Source organism: Dufourea novaeangliae, unplaced genomic scaffold (genome assembly GCF_001272555.1).
Source record: "Dufourea novaeangliae isolate 0120121106 unplaced genomic scaffold, ASM127255v1 scaffold177, whole genome shotgun sequence".
Lineage (NCBI taxonomy): Eukaryota > Metazoa > Arthropoda > Insecta > Hymenoptera > Halictidae > Dufourea > Dufourea novaeangliae.
This window is the reverse complement of record NW_015374070.1, coordinates 161,035-176,016: the sequence shown is the minus strand read 5'-3', so window position 1 is coordinate 176,016 and position 14,982 is coordinate 161,035. Positions and strand designations below refer to the sequence as shown.

General features: G+C 40.8%; 1 protein-coding gene across 1 annotated transcript in view; it reads left to right on the top strand.

Moving 5' to 3' along the window:
- The first annotated feature begins 210 nt into the window (after positions 1 to 210).
- The window catches only part of LOC107190306 (amyloid beta A4 precursor protein-binding family B member 1-interacting protein-like), a 125,393-nt gene continuing 110,621 nt past the window's right edge, over positions 211 to 14,982 (top strand). The window contains 1 exon segment of the mRNA XM_015579097.1: positions 211 to 330. Within this exon segment, the coding sequence (XP_015434583.1) occupies positions 211 to 330 (120 nt within the window).

The window sequence follows — 14,982 nt, the reverse complement described above, 5'->3', positions numbered from 1 at the left end:
ACTACCCAGAAAAAGCTTTGACATTTCGCAAATGTCAGCCGCAGCCTCTTCCCTCCTCTTCCCCTATTGCTGGATCAGTTCCTCGCGGCCGTTTTGGTTGCTCATTTCTGATCGAAACCCGAGACATGTGATCCCGTGACGGCGAGCAGGAAGAAGCTACAGGCCACGCATTATCTCGCCACTCGCCGGGAGGCTCTAACTGACTGCAAAATGGACTGGATGAGGAGGCAGGATATCAAGGAGGAGTCACCGGAAACTCCTACTGCCCTGACACCGGATGAGCCCGACGAGTGTTACTTCGACGAGGACACCTCGATAGACGAAGGCATGGTACGTGATTCGCGTGGTTATTGCCATTCCGGCAGTTAACTAACGTTTTTGACCTCACTTCTATATTTGGAGTTCCACGTGCAGATTCTTTGTGTAGCGTAGAACTCTATTTATATACTTGAATCTGCCGGGTAGCAACGACTATTCATACAGCTTTAGTGTAGAAATCATACGAGTTTACGTAGTCCTGATGATTTTGGTTCACTGTCACATTCTGTGTGCTCTGAACAACAGGAACCTCATTGATACATGTTTTGACTGATTTGTTCACCAGAAACATTACAAATACAGAATCGAGGAACTTCTTACTAAATAAGTTGTTTAGGTCGTTTTACTGCTGTGTATGCTTAATTTGTAAAACTTCTCCAATACGTTCTTCACTGTTAATCGTTTCATACCAAGAACTCCTGTTTCATGAGTTCAGGGTAAATGGAGCTCTACTGCGTTCGAGACCCAACAAACTAGAGGGTAGCATGATTATTAACCCAGCGTATACCGACGTGTATTCAAGCAATCCATGGTGGTTTGCTCGGAGCAATGCAATTAAGGGACCACCTATATGTACTCAAACATTAGGGGCGAGGGGAAATATCCGTAGAACGTAGAAATATTCTCATCCACATGATCGTCTAACTGTGCTCAAAACAAAAATTAATTTATTTTCTCTAATTCTGTATCGTTACGATTTCTCGACACCTCATCGTTCGGTCAACGACTTTCGCTCAAAACTCGATCGACCGATTAGCCGAAAGGAAAACCGGTCTCCAGACAGCGATACGTACAACAAAATTCGCCCAAGCGGATTGTGTAACCGTGATCAGTTTGTCACGTTCGAATCGGGCGTGACCGTGTCCCAGGGTGGCCCGTTATTAATGGAAAAGTCTGCTGGGCTAATTTAATATGCGCCGACACGCACGAAGGCCTGTTGGAAAGTCGGGGACTCGGTTCGGCAGGACGACGCCGCCGATCTTCGCAACGGGCTCGTTCCCTCTCGCGCCACTTAGGAGCCACTCAATTCTTATCGGACACAGTGGTTCACTGGAACCCGGGAGCCATGTGCGCGGCGGATCGCAGACGCGCGTTTAATCTCCGATTTTCACCCGGTGGCGGCCATCAGAGTGAGGCCTATCTCCGCCGCGGTGTACAGCCTCGTGTGGCTCGATTCTATTACGGGCACGGGTTTCGCGCGTTTCCTCGCGATAATTGCCGCGAGCCGGGCGGCGTATCGCGTATCCAACGCTCAATAATAATTCAAATTAACGATCCTCGATGTTGCGCCGAGCCACGAGCACGCAATTCAACAACCCTTTCTCTTGTGGCCCGCCAGGCAGACTCGAGATCCACCGACGAGGATTTAGGTCTGCCATCAATTTTCCTTTATCTCGCCTTGACCCTTCCCCCTTCCCACCTCCTCCTTCTTCATCTTTACGACGCTTCGAAAAGTAAGAAGTTATTGTGACGCTTCCTTCCGGCGGAGCGAGTCGTAATTGTTGTTGGTCTCGAAGTCGGAGCTGGTTTCGCTGTCTTCCAGCTGTTGTGTGCGCTCGGTATACGTGTGACGAATCGGTATTGATAGTCTATTATTGTACTAAGAAATTTTATTTCAATGGACAGTTGTGATGTTAATAAGACAATGAGCGTCTAATTGAACCGTCAAAATAGTTACTCACGTATTACATGGAATATACTGCAGATATTGGATATATGGACTGCTGTTTCTATACGAAAATTAGTCCGTTTACTTTATTTTAGTGACATTCTATTCACTGTTAGTATGAACAAAATTGAATTATACGCCGATTTTAGAACATACATTTTGTCGCCAAACGATCCACATTGCCTATGGAAGATTAATATAGCAGTTACTCACGAAATTCGGATTTGCATTGTTCCTTGCGTAGCGAAACCCCATTGGCCACAGTGTTTCAGGCCATTACAATCAAACTATCGATCGTTAAGACGCGGTAAATGTTTATATCGCGGGCACGCATTAAGTCGCGTAATAGCAGGCCATGTTCCATTGAACGGGGCCACAGGGGTCGGTAATTCAAGCAGCCACTTCAGAGGCAAGAACCGCCGCAACAATGGCCGTAACTGTAGATTCGAGGTAACTTTACACTTGAGTCCATTTTCTCTTTGCCCACTTAAGTCCGATGCTGCAACGTTCGCGCCCTGTCGACAGGAGGGAAAGGGTTGGCGACACGTGTTCGAATTTTCTCTTAACGGCTGAGCACGTTCTAAGCCCGCTCCCAGAACGCACGATTCCAGTGTCTTGTGGACGCAAGGAAATCGAAAATACTTCCCGGGTGGTCCGCGTAAACTAGAGCTTTCTGCGAGAATAAATTAAAAAACATCTTTCTCAGAAAACTAATGTAATATGGAATTATTTCTTGCACGACTGGAGTAATTCTTCGGTTGTTTGAGATTCTTTAGCACAAACGCCACTTCAGCTATCGGTATTGATCATTACATTACATTTCACTGAGCCCTGTAGGCTATAAATGCAGAAAATCCGAAGTGTACTGATGTTTGGTACCATTTTCATTCACGCCATATTCCAATTGAAGATCCACAAAAAATCAAAGTATAATTATTATTGTAGATAAAGAAGAGTAAAAATTATGAAAGGCATTCGTGAATAATTGAAGACGTGAGTTATGTAGACGTCTTTCTATGCCCACGCGGATGAGATAATGGAACCAATAGCATGATTATCATTTGGATGTCGACAGCAATAGTGTTTCCGTATATTTTGTTGTGTTCCAAACGACAACAGGCTCTTTATGAATTTTGTAACAACGAGAAACTTTTACACAGCTTTTATATATTTTTAGCATTATTTACAACATTCTCAGGGCTTTTATTTATATTTCAAATTAGCAGTATAGAATACAATATCCCAGCTGATTCATCGCGAAGCCGCAAAACCTCAGGCCTCATATTCCATTCAACGGGACATCCAATGTATCATCGAAACCACGACGAAAAACTCATGTTACAGATTACATTACCTAATTACAGATGTAGTCCGTTCCTTATCTGTTTCGTGTGTATTCGTCGAAGCACGCGGCGAGTAGTGGCCGCGCGACAGATAAATCGAAGGAGGATCAGCGAGACAGGGCTCCAGTAGTTATCGCAGTATGGTAGCGAAGACGGAAGTCACGTGAGAGCCGCAGTAGCCTCTGTTCAGTGTCAGAGCTACGGGGCATTTTTTTTTCCTAAGTTGACTCGATAAGAGGAAGCGATAAGTCGGTGGAAGCCGCTCCGAAACCTTGGCAACGCCGTGGCGTTTCAGACGGAGGGCCAGGATGATTCAGCGCCAGCTGCGTTGGTCGAGGGCCACCGAAAACTTGCCCCGAAAATTTGTTAGTCAAAATCGAATCGCCCCATTCCGAGAACGAATGCGACCGATCGATCCTCCTCGGACCTTTTTTCTGAGCGACACACGTCGCTCGCGGATACACCTCGCTGAAGAATGGTTCCGCTCGGTTTCGCTGTAAATTGCACTCGAGATTTATAGCTGGATGGTCTTGTTCCTTTTTTTCCTGTCTCTCTCTCTCTCTCTCTCTCTCTCTCTCTCTCCCTCTCTCTTTCACGTCGATCGTAAACGATCCCACACAGAATTAGTATAATTTATGAATCGACCGCCTCGTCGTGTTACATGTCTCTGTAAATCATGCGGTGTCGCGTGATTACCTACTATCCCGTGTCTTCCTTCTTTTCGATACCTTATAATGGTGTCTGTGAATGAGATACTTTTTGAGGATATGCTGTGGGTGGGAACGCATTTGGTCGTTGGGAAGAATATTGCGGTGGAAACGTTCTGGGACAATTTGGAACGCTTATGGTCGCTCGTGAAAGTACGAGGTCTAGCTATAGACGAGAGACACAAAGAAGTTTATTTCTAAGGTAGATGTCTAAGTTTGTAAATATATGAACTAATGAATTTGGTTGTTACATAATAAATCTCGTTTTTTAGTGCGTTTTATTAGAGCCATTAAGTTTTATAAAAATAGAATTAATAAATTCAACAGTGGGATCGAGGGTTTTAATTTTACGGTGAGTTATGATTATTGGAACTTTACAGTCTGAAAACGACAGTTATTATGCAACAACCTAATATTAAACAGTGAATTGTCATTTAAATATGTATGTATGTCTGGTAATATGAAATCGCTGGATTAGTTTTAAAAGTAATGTTTCTTTATACCCGTGGTTTGTTCGAATACTTTCACGAGCGACTGTATAAAAAAAGGCGGAAGAAATGAATAAAATTTAGAATTCCTGAAGACATATAAAAATATTCAGGCACGATGGAACCGTGAATTATTCCTGGAAAAGAAAAGGCGATTACTTTTTAATGTCAGCTATGTAGTAACTACGATATTTCATGTACTAATAGCTAGCTCTCTATTCCCTGCTATGAAGGCGATTAAAATGTGTAAAAATTTACCTTTTAAAATAATAGGTCTTTCAAACAACACCTTATATTACGAACTTTAATTTAAATTTGAACCTACAATTGACGCTTCTAGAAGTTTATGTTAAAGTTTAGGATAGGTAAGGCTCCACACAAATTGTAACCACAATTACTTCAGTTTCTTAAATCAACGTGAATTTTATGAGACATAAATATTACTATGTCTCAATACAGAAAAAACAATAAAACAGTTCCAATAAACGTAAGTCTTGGTATTAATAGTTTCGGTAGGATTTATCTCATTAACTTTTAACACGTCGCTACCACTCGTCACACATGTGTGATACACTAAGTATATCTATACGTGTTATCCAGGGCCCAGGCATACATCTGTGACGTTTAATTATGCCAATTCGACACTTGGGCTATGGTAACTGACTTTTTCCTTAAACGGTGGTAGCAAACGTGTTAAATAAATAGAATTACATTCGAATTACTTATGATGAGTTGAACATTTACTACACTATAATTTTCTAATGCGTACGACGTGTATAAACGTACCATGATATGCATTTATTAAGGCATCATTACTTTCTTTTATAGATTCTATTATTCACAATTGGAACTTCCTTTTAATTTTGATAATCGATAGGTAAGAATAACAGGAGAATTTTGAGAATCATCCCGTTGACAGACGAAGTCCTGAAAAGTATTGGTAAAGTTTCAGTACCGTTAACTACTAACGAGGTATTAATATTCAACGTAGCCTTTCAAGGTTTCAATCATATTTAATACTCACCTGTCACGTGAAAGAATTATTCTAACATCGTGTACAGACTAGACGATATTGTTAAAGCTCATGGCAGTATTCCTAGGGTTCATCGAGTTAACTAGATTACCGAGAAATATTATTTGCACCATAAATAATCCACTATGTTTGCAATAACATTGTGATCAAATTTAAATTCAGAATACCTGTCACATCTTTCGTTCAGTCAAAATAGCGTAGGATGTTAAAAACAAACAGCAAACATTATTAACGCAGCGTTACTGAATTTACTGAAAACTAGTGAATTACTTATCATAGCACAACTAATAGATAATATCTATATACAGTGGACTCTTACGATATTGCCACTAGAGGCACTTCCCCTCCACATGTACTTTCATACACACAAATTCGCTCTCCCACCACGATTCATACGCCGTCGTCATCAGCACGATCCAGCTCTTGCGCATGCGCTGAGGTCGGGGCTATGACGACAAACAGAGAGGGATCTCGACTCATTGCCATTTTACTCCTCTATAACCCCGGCCATGGCAATATCGTAAGAGTCCACTGTACTATAATAGATATTAATAATGCAACAATGTTGAGTTTCTTTAATTCCTTTTATATTACAATAAACATTACATTTTGCAAAATGAAATAGAATTACAAGCTCATGTCTCAACAAACCTCATAGATTCATTACAAAGAGTTAGAGATAAAATCACGAAGTAAATTAACCAAATTCGTTCCACTACTTATACGTTTTTACCTAATCGAATGCGTTTGATCGTCCTATATGACTCTAAAATCCCACCGATATCTCTTCCACCCGTATCGATCCGAAGAAGAGACCACTTTCCTAAAATTCTACCCGTCACAGCTCGGACAACCCTGCACAATTACAGCCCGCATCCCGCTAGAGGAATCTCGAGGCTAAACCGATTTCCACGAAAACGAGACGACCCTCCTCGGCGGCATCGAGTCCCAGCGTGGTCGAAGGGAAATATAATTTCAATCGCTCGCCGAGAATCTATAGGGTGGTTGCTGCAGGCAGAAAATAGGGGATGTTGGCGAGCAGTCACCGTGCCCCTGGCGGCCGCCTCCCCCGACGCCGGGGATGAAGCATGACTCACCCGTTGCCACCACCCCTGTTTTCGGCTGTCTCGTGCCAGAAGTAGGGGGGGGGGGGCAGGGGGGCCACCCTCTCTGCTCAGGCCTCTCCCTCGTGGATCAAACGGGACGAGCGGAGGCACACGGGCATTATCATAATCCGTGTCGACAGGCCGTAGAAAAAATACGAAGTCAGACGTGTTCAGGTGTTCCCCGGCATTATTGCCTGCGACGCGTTCGGTGGGATTGTATTATACGGGAGAGAAACACCGGGTCGACGAGTCATCGTCACGCGGGGTGGATCACGCGTAGTGGATCACTCGCTGGCCCGTCACGGCCGATCGCCTCGCTTTGAAAGTTAACGCGACGGCTCTAATTCTTGTTTGCAGAGAAGAGAACAGTTAGGGGCTGAGACACTTGGTTGTTCCGTCACGTACACGATGAAACTGTGGCCCTTTCCTTTATTAGAAGCTCTGTGAGTCATGGCCGTGAATTCCGAGAATCTGTAAGTCTTATCCGTCTGCGTTTTGACTCGCTCTTCCAGGGTGGGATGGAAAATCAGACTGATGGATGTACCTCTTTTTCTTGATACAGTAAATTGATTCTCTGTGAAAATTAAATCATAAATTTTAATACCTTGAATGGGGCGGGGGTCACCAGCGATCGAATGGCCCGAATTTGGTGTCCGGCGATCATCGATCATCGCCGTCCAATGACATTGACATTATTTACAACAGTTACATCAAATAGACAGTAATTACATGTACAGAGTATGATAACATAGGTAGATTCAATAATTTTATATTACATTTTATAAGTAAATATATTGTACCTCGTATATTGAAGATTTTACTCGAATGTTGTGCAAACCGAAAATAGATCGGATAGTTGCCTGTTATTTAAAGTGTTAATGGGTACATTGCTGTTTATGTGTATTAGGATATCAGCTGCAAACGAAGAAAATACGGTATTTAATACAAAATCTACATAGTCTGCACTAGTGTTGGGATTGATACCGTGTCGAGGCTGTCGGTACCTGGTCGTAAATTTTGATTAGATATCGAATGATATCACGAACGTAGGTATCAAAAGGAATCGATACCGTTTTGATATCCATACGAACGTATTGATACCTATTTGATACTTCTATGAAAATATCCGTTTCGATTTGATACTTCTATGAAAGCACCAATGCCCTTTTGATACTTCACGGAAATATTGATACTACTACTACTATACTAACTGAGCAGAAATTCTTATATCTATAAAGTACATGGGTGAACTCTAATTATATTGCCGTGGTCGAGGCTGTAGGGGAGTAAAATGGCAATGCGTTCAGAGCCCCCTCCATGCTAAGGTCTATCGTCATAGCCTCGGCCTCAGCGCCTGCGCAAAAGCTGGATCGTGTTGGTGCGCCGGCGCACAATGGTCCGGATCGGAAAATTGAGTGACATTTTGCCTAAAAACGAACTTTCTCGTATAGATATCTAATCAATGAACTTTGTTTCTTAAATATTCATGGACCTCGGAAATGACGAAATTAGTACAATTTAATAAATATTATAGAATATATATATTTTAAGAACAGTATTTTTCACGACAAAAATTGCTTCTCTTTAATGCGATGCTCTGACGATCCTATTTAATATTTTCTCTCCCTTTTTCTTTTAAACCGAAGAGCAGACTTTTGCGATAAAAAATCATATCTTATATTACTAATTAATGTGAATATTCTATTTAAAAAGTAACGCTGAATGCAGTAAGAAAAACTTGCGAAATTTGCTCGTTAGATAAATGCAGTGCATTTAACAAAGAGATTAAACGGATTTCATGCTTCGTTTCGATCAGATTTCGCTCGTACCGTGAGAAAGTTGAATACTTTGTACACATCTCAGACTATTTAAGAAGATTTCGGGCATAACTTAAACCTTGAAGTCACAACGATTCCACGTTACCACCCTAATTTCCATTAATCACGTTCGCGGTTCAAGCATAAAAAATGCTTCTAATCCGTTCTTTTCATCGTCCAGACGATTCATCCAAGTCTAAACGGCTTCCATACAGGCGACGCAAGAAAAAGATACGATATTATTTCTGGTGTACACACGCGCGTGGTTGGGAAACGGCGTGTCGTCATCCCGTTTGCTTAACGAATTAATCCCATTATTTTCGCTCGTCTTGCCCCCGATGTCCGGACGAAAGAGATAGGAAGGGGGGAGGCGGCATACGTAATGGCATCTGGAAAAGCTCGCATCTGCCACGCAACGGTGAGAGACGAGCCTCGATGTCGAAACGAGATTACGTACCCTCCGAAGGCGGAGAGAGGAATACACGTTGGATTTATGCGCTTCCTTGGGCGTGCACTTTCAGACAGTCATTATCGCAGAAAGAAGGGGATGGCTCACGGTAACGTCCACCCTCGAGACCACGAGGGCGAAAGGTTATCTTTTATCCACGCCGATTCAATCGATCGCCACGTTGAAATAACCGGCGGGTTTCGGCGGCCAGCTGGAATGGCGATCGTCGTTTTATCTTGATATATCCCGGCCTGGACAATTGGCGCGAGCCTCTCGAAAGCTCCAAATAAACGTGGCTATTTAATTGTTCCCGTTTATGTCGAGGGTGATATTTGCTCGTCGTGTTTGTATCTGTCGAAATTAATTAATTCGCTTCTGTCGCGCTTGAAATTCGTTTCGATTGGCTCGATTTTTCGCCGCCGATGCTTTCGTGATTTTCATTACGCTGAATATTCTTCTGGTTTTGATTCGAGATCGAAACTTTGCGCGAGAGATTCAAAGCACAGCTCTCGCTTGCTTTCCAAACATTTATTTTTCAGTCCAATTGACTCTTCGATAGCAGTGACATTTCAAACGGGTAGCGGATATACCTATATTAACTTGGTATATTTTCGAGAATAACGATTTCACGAACTTTTTGTTACGACCATCATTTTTTCATCAGAAGGCAATCAATTTATTCGATGAAACAGCACAGACTTGCGATTACAGTTTTAACGACTATAATATTATTCTAATTGTCCATGTTTTATCTATTATTTAGAGGTGTATTTATCCATATCCTGAGTTTTCGTTTCACTATTTATTTATGCAAGCTACATTTCTGTAGCGTTTCATACGACTGAAAAAGTGCCACATCACCTCTACTCCTTTTCAACTGTGCAAACATGGATGTTGATCAAACCTTATCTTATCTACAGTTAGGCAGCTTCGATTATCTTTAGACTGTGGATGTTTATGCATTTATAGCGTTTTCTGACTTGCAAAATGTAGAAAATATAGATTCTAATAAAATTTGATAGTATTTATGTATTACTATTAACGTATTAAAATCCCTAGTATACGAGACAAACTTCTGTGCAATTTTCTTTCTCATATACTTCATGTTAATTCTGTGATAGGTCACTTACGTTCCTTGTTTCGTTACGCTGAATTGCTATTCGGCAATAAAGTTTATACCAATAGTTAATACGATATAACTTGTGTTTTCAAAACATATCGATCGAAAATTTCAATGACTCGCTTTATTACTACCCAAAACTGTAAAATTGCAGAAACATCCGCAGTCTAATTATCATCAAACAGCCGGGAAAGTACAGACGACACTCTCGACGCTCGAGTGTCGAGGATAAATGGATTTCTTCGGAGCTGTTTAGACGATCGTAATCGTTGTTAATGAACATCATCGGGGCGGACTGTGGATCGTTTACGCCCAGCGAAAAGGGTTAAAAATGCACATTATCCCCGAGGCTGTCGATGATTCCATCGCTTTCGTCTGTCCGTTCTTTTATTCGCGGGAGAGGATAGCGAAGTTGGAACACGTTCTTAGCGTGGGGACCCCTCCGGTCTGGCGCCAAGCAATAATAACCGTTCGCCCACACTGAGCTCTTTCTCTCCTGAGGTTTTTGCACCGTGCAGGTCTAGCCCCGACAACGATCACACTCGTAGAATCCTCTAACCACGCTCCGAAAAAGCTCTGGCCTGCCTGCGGAATCGATATCCTGTCGTCTGGTGAATCATTCGGGGCAACAAGCATCTGTTTATCGAGTTAGGTCCATGTCCGTTCAAAAAATATCTACACAGGGTGGTCCACGCAATTGTTTCAGATCATAATTCTGTTATTAATGTATTTATGAAAAATTGCCAAGGGAAAAATATAAAGGGCTCGAAGATCACTACATACGTAGGCTCTTAGATTTTTTTTATATGGAATAGTGCATGTGCAATTAACAATTGTATCATTTCTTTAAATGGAAGCGCATATTGTTTGTTGCAAAGATCGATTCATCTGTTCATTCTACGTAAAAAACTATTAGGGTACCATGGTGAAAAAATTATTAGTTCTCGAGATATTTTCAAAAAATGTCTTTATTGAAGAAGATGCCAAAACGCTTCATGACTATGTAGTAAACGCACATAAAAAAAGAAATAACGTAGATAATTTAAATGAAATTATAAAATCAATAAAAAAACCTTATCAGAAATGTTTACAATGTAATAGAGAAGCGTTTTGGCATCTTCTTCAATAAAGATATTTTTTGAAAATATCTCGAGAACTAATAATTTTTTTGTCATTGTACCCTAATAATTTTTTACGTAGAATGAACAGATGAATCGATATCTGTAACAAACAATACGAATTTCCATTTAAAGAAATGATGCAATTGTTAATTGCACATGCACTGTTGCACTTGAAACAAATCTAAGGGCCTGCAGATATGGTGCTCTTCGAGCCATTTATCTTTTTCCTTTGGCATTGTTTCATAAATGTATTACTAATAGAATTATGACCTGAAACAATTGCTCGGACTACCCTGTATATTAGGTCCAAAACGTGAAATGTTCTTTTTTTTCTTCAGTTCGTACGGAACTTAACTGTGAAGTTTCTTCACGTTGCCAATTTATTTAAAATGTTTTGATACTGTGTCATGACACTTGCATCAATTTGTGCTGCAAGTTCTGTAGGTTGCATAAATTTGCTTCACCTAAGACCTTCAAATCTTTGTTTTTTATCGTCTTCGTAGGTCTGACAGGTTCTTCGTTTCCAAAGCTGGTATCACGAGAGGAAATGTTAAAAAATCAACGACGAATGATACGTTTATTAGCATTATGCTCCCCAAAAAGTAAATGACAGTGTTTTGATTCATAGAGAAGAATTATTCAAATTTTTCAATTATTCGAATTTATTCGTAACTTGCTTCCTGAATAAAGTAAGAAGACTTCTTTATATCTCTTGAAGCATAGTGCGTAACTCAAATTCACATTTAATGTTTGTGTAATCAGTATGAATATTAATGGAAGTATGCATTAACTGAAATACGTAGTGACAATGACTGAACAGGAGACAAGTTGACAAACGAGCTAAAGTGTTATTGTTAGATTGTTGACAGGTAATAATATCTAAGAAAACATTTTCATTAGGTATTATTAACAAATATTTTTTCTCGCCTGAACAGGTATAATATTAATATAAAATTAAATGTGAAGCGCAAAATGTATTCAAGAGCAATAATAGCTCCTCCCAGATTATAGAAATAAAATAATGCTTCCTTTGGTAAAATGTCCTGCCTAAAAGATTACTTCCTTCGAACGAACCATATCCTGAAAAATGACCATCTGAAATGGTGGGAAAATTATTCCACTTTAAGGCGATTTAACGGTTGATTATTCAGATTCCGGTGCGGATAGGAAGAAACGACGATCCGCTCGACGGGGACCATAAATTCGAGTAAAAGTGGTCGATGTCAGCTCGAAGAATTTCTGACCAGTCTTGAACTGGTTAGTAGACCTTTACCTGGACCTGATTAGGTCCCCTCTGGAATGTCATTTATCACGAAGTCAAGGGCTCCGAGATTTCAACTACGATGTCCGACAAGCATAGAGCAAGGATGATGCTTTGACAAAAATGACCGCGAGAATCCTTCGACCAATTAAATGCCTCGTTAGAGCACCCCTCCGATGGTGGGGCTTAAAAATAGAATGACTAGCCTGATTAGGATACGATATTGTATCATTATTGGAAATTCCACGTGGTATCGTGTTAATTGGTAGCATTTCTCGGTAGCTTCTTTTTTTCGAATAGCATTCTTCAAATAGTTTCTTAGTGTCGTTATATCGTCACCATCTTGCATCGAACAATTCCAGACATTTTATATACAAGTGAAAGGGTATATGTTAACGCGCGATTGAAGTGAAGCAACTTAATTAGTACGATATTCCCTTTTCTTAACTTTACAAAATTTATATTAATAACGTTAGCCAATAAGAGAAGTATTTAAGTACTAAGAAACAATTGACAAATACACGATGGATAAAAAGATTCGACAGAATCTAAACATGGATTGAAACTGCGAAACAATATTTTACATTTCATTTTTGCGCCAGAATACTACATCTGAAAGAGGAACATAACTTTTCTGTGCGTAAATATTAATATGGTGTCATATGTGACCCCAATCAAGTAACTAGTTGCAATCAATACAAATTGCTACGTGTGTTCAGCACATAACGCACACTTGCATTTAACACATGTGTTTCGTACCGTAACGTGGTGTCATATGTGACATATATCCAAATATTTTCATAACTGTGTATGAACCTGGAGTGCACTCCACTGTGTGTTACTCAATAGTACTTACCCAAAAGGTATAATAAATTATACATCTCTCCATGCTTGATTATGCCTGTAAAATTGAATAAAATATTGACGGTGTCACTGGCGACTCCGTGTTACTGTTCTAGGGTTAATTTTGCAATCTTCCTCGTAACTCTACCCACAGAAAAAATTATTTACACCATATCGACGTGCGTTACAACAAGTAGCACATTTCATTTGTCTTACGAAGACTAGCACTTTCGACTTTGTGATCACGAAAAGCAACACGTTTCGCTTTTGTACCCGAAGTGTTTAATTTATAGCACATTATTTCGCTACGAAAACTAGCACGTTTCGGCAGTCCATCGCAAAACGTAGCACGTTCCACTTCTATCTTCGAAAAACAGTACATTAAATAAGTAGCCTAGCATTAATTTCAACTGTCCGTAAACTGAACTCTGCCAGACTTCGTAGATCACATGAAATGTGCTTCTTTTAGCCGCAGTATTCGAAACACGTTATTGTTCGTGGCGAACTGTGAAACGTGCTCATTATCGTGGTGAATGTTAAACATGCAAATTATCGGTAGAAACGATGAAACGTGCATCTTTTCAGGATAAATTGAGGTATGCCAATCTTCGTAAGATAAATGGAACGAGTTACTACACGTCGATATTGCGTTCCCCTTCGTATCAAACAACTTTCGTAAAAACAGTTTTCTGGTAGGTACGTTTAGTTCCTTACAAATATATTTCACTGGGCCCAGTTGAAACGGACACCCTGTGTACTGTTGAAAGAATTCTTCCTCCCCGTTGACAGGGAATCCGTATCGGAATTCCAGCGGGTGACGCGCGATACTTCCTAAGTGGGTTCCTCGATAAGAACGCTCGTAAAGTAGCTCGCAGAAGCTTCAGTAAATTCTCCCGGTTTCCCGGCGATACGTAGGTATATGTATAGGTACACGGTACGATTCCGCATCTAACGAGTCGGCGGACTTCTCCGCGGCAGGACAATCGCGGTACGTCGGCCAAGATAACCTCGCGCGGACGTATCAGCTTTCTTATTGTCGTACAAGCGTAAGGGGAACGTAACGCGAGACGCGGCCACAGAATGTCGCGAGGAGATTATGAGAGCTATTTCCACGTGCATTCTCCCTCCCTGGTATAACGGTTATAAACGGATGTGAGTGGTTTCTATTGCCTGAGGTATTAGAGTTTGCTGAACCCCTCCCACCACCCCCTGGAGAGTCGTAATGGAGGCTCAATTTTGCCTTTCTTTCGGCGAAACTCGACCGTTTGTTCGAAGCGATGGCCATCGTATAGAGCAGGGAGCTGTCCAACATGTGGTACGCAGCTTCCTTGCTCCCACCTTTATTGATTTTCTATAGACAGACTCTGTTACTTCACTTATTCTGTATTGTTATCCTTAGAGAATTGATACCAGTACTCTTGATTGTCCCTGGGCAAACATATTTTTTCGTACTCCGAAAGCAAACTGGGTCGTTTATTTCCGAGTCTAATTTTTTAAGTGTTTTAGACTTTCGAAGAATTTGAGAAAATTCTGGAATACTTTACAAAGTCTCTGCTACATTATGTGATCGTTCATGGAGTCAAATGTTTAAAACTTCTTTCGGTAAACAGAAATGCTTGGACAAAGTCCGGGAAAACTGAGAATTTATTTATGTCGTCAACGACCCACATTGCCTGCGGAGGGTTAAAAATAGTTGATCGGAGAAACT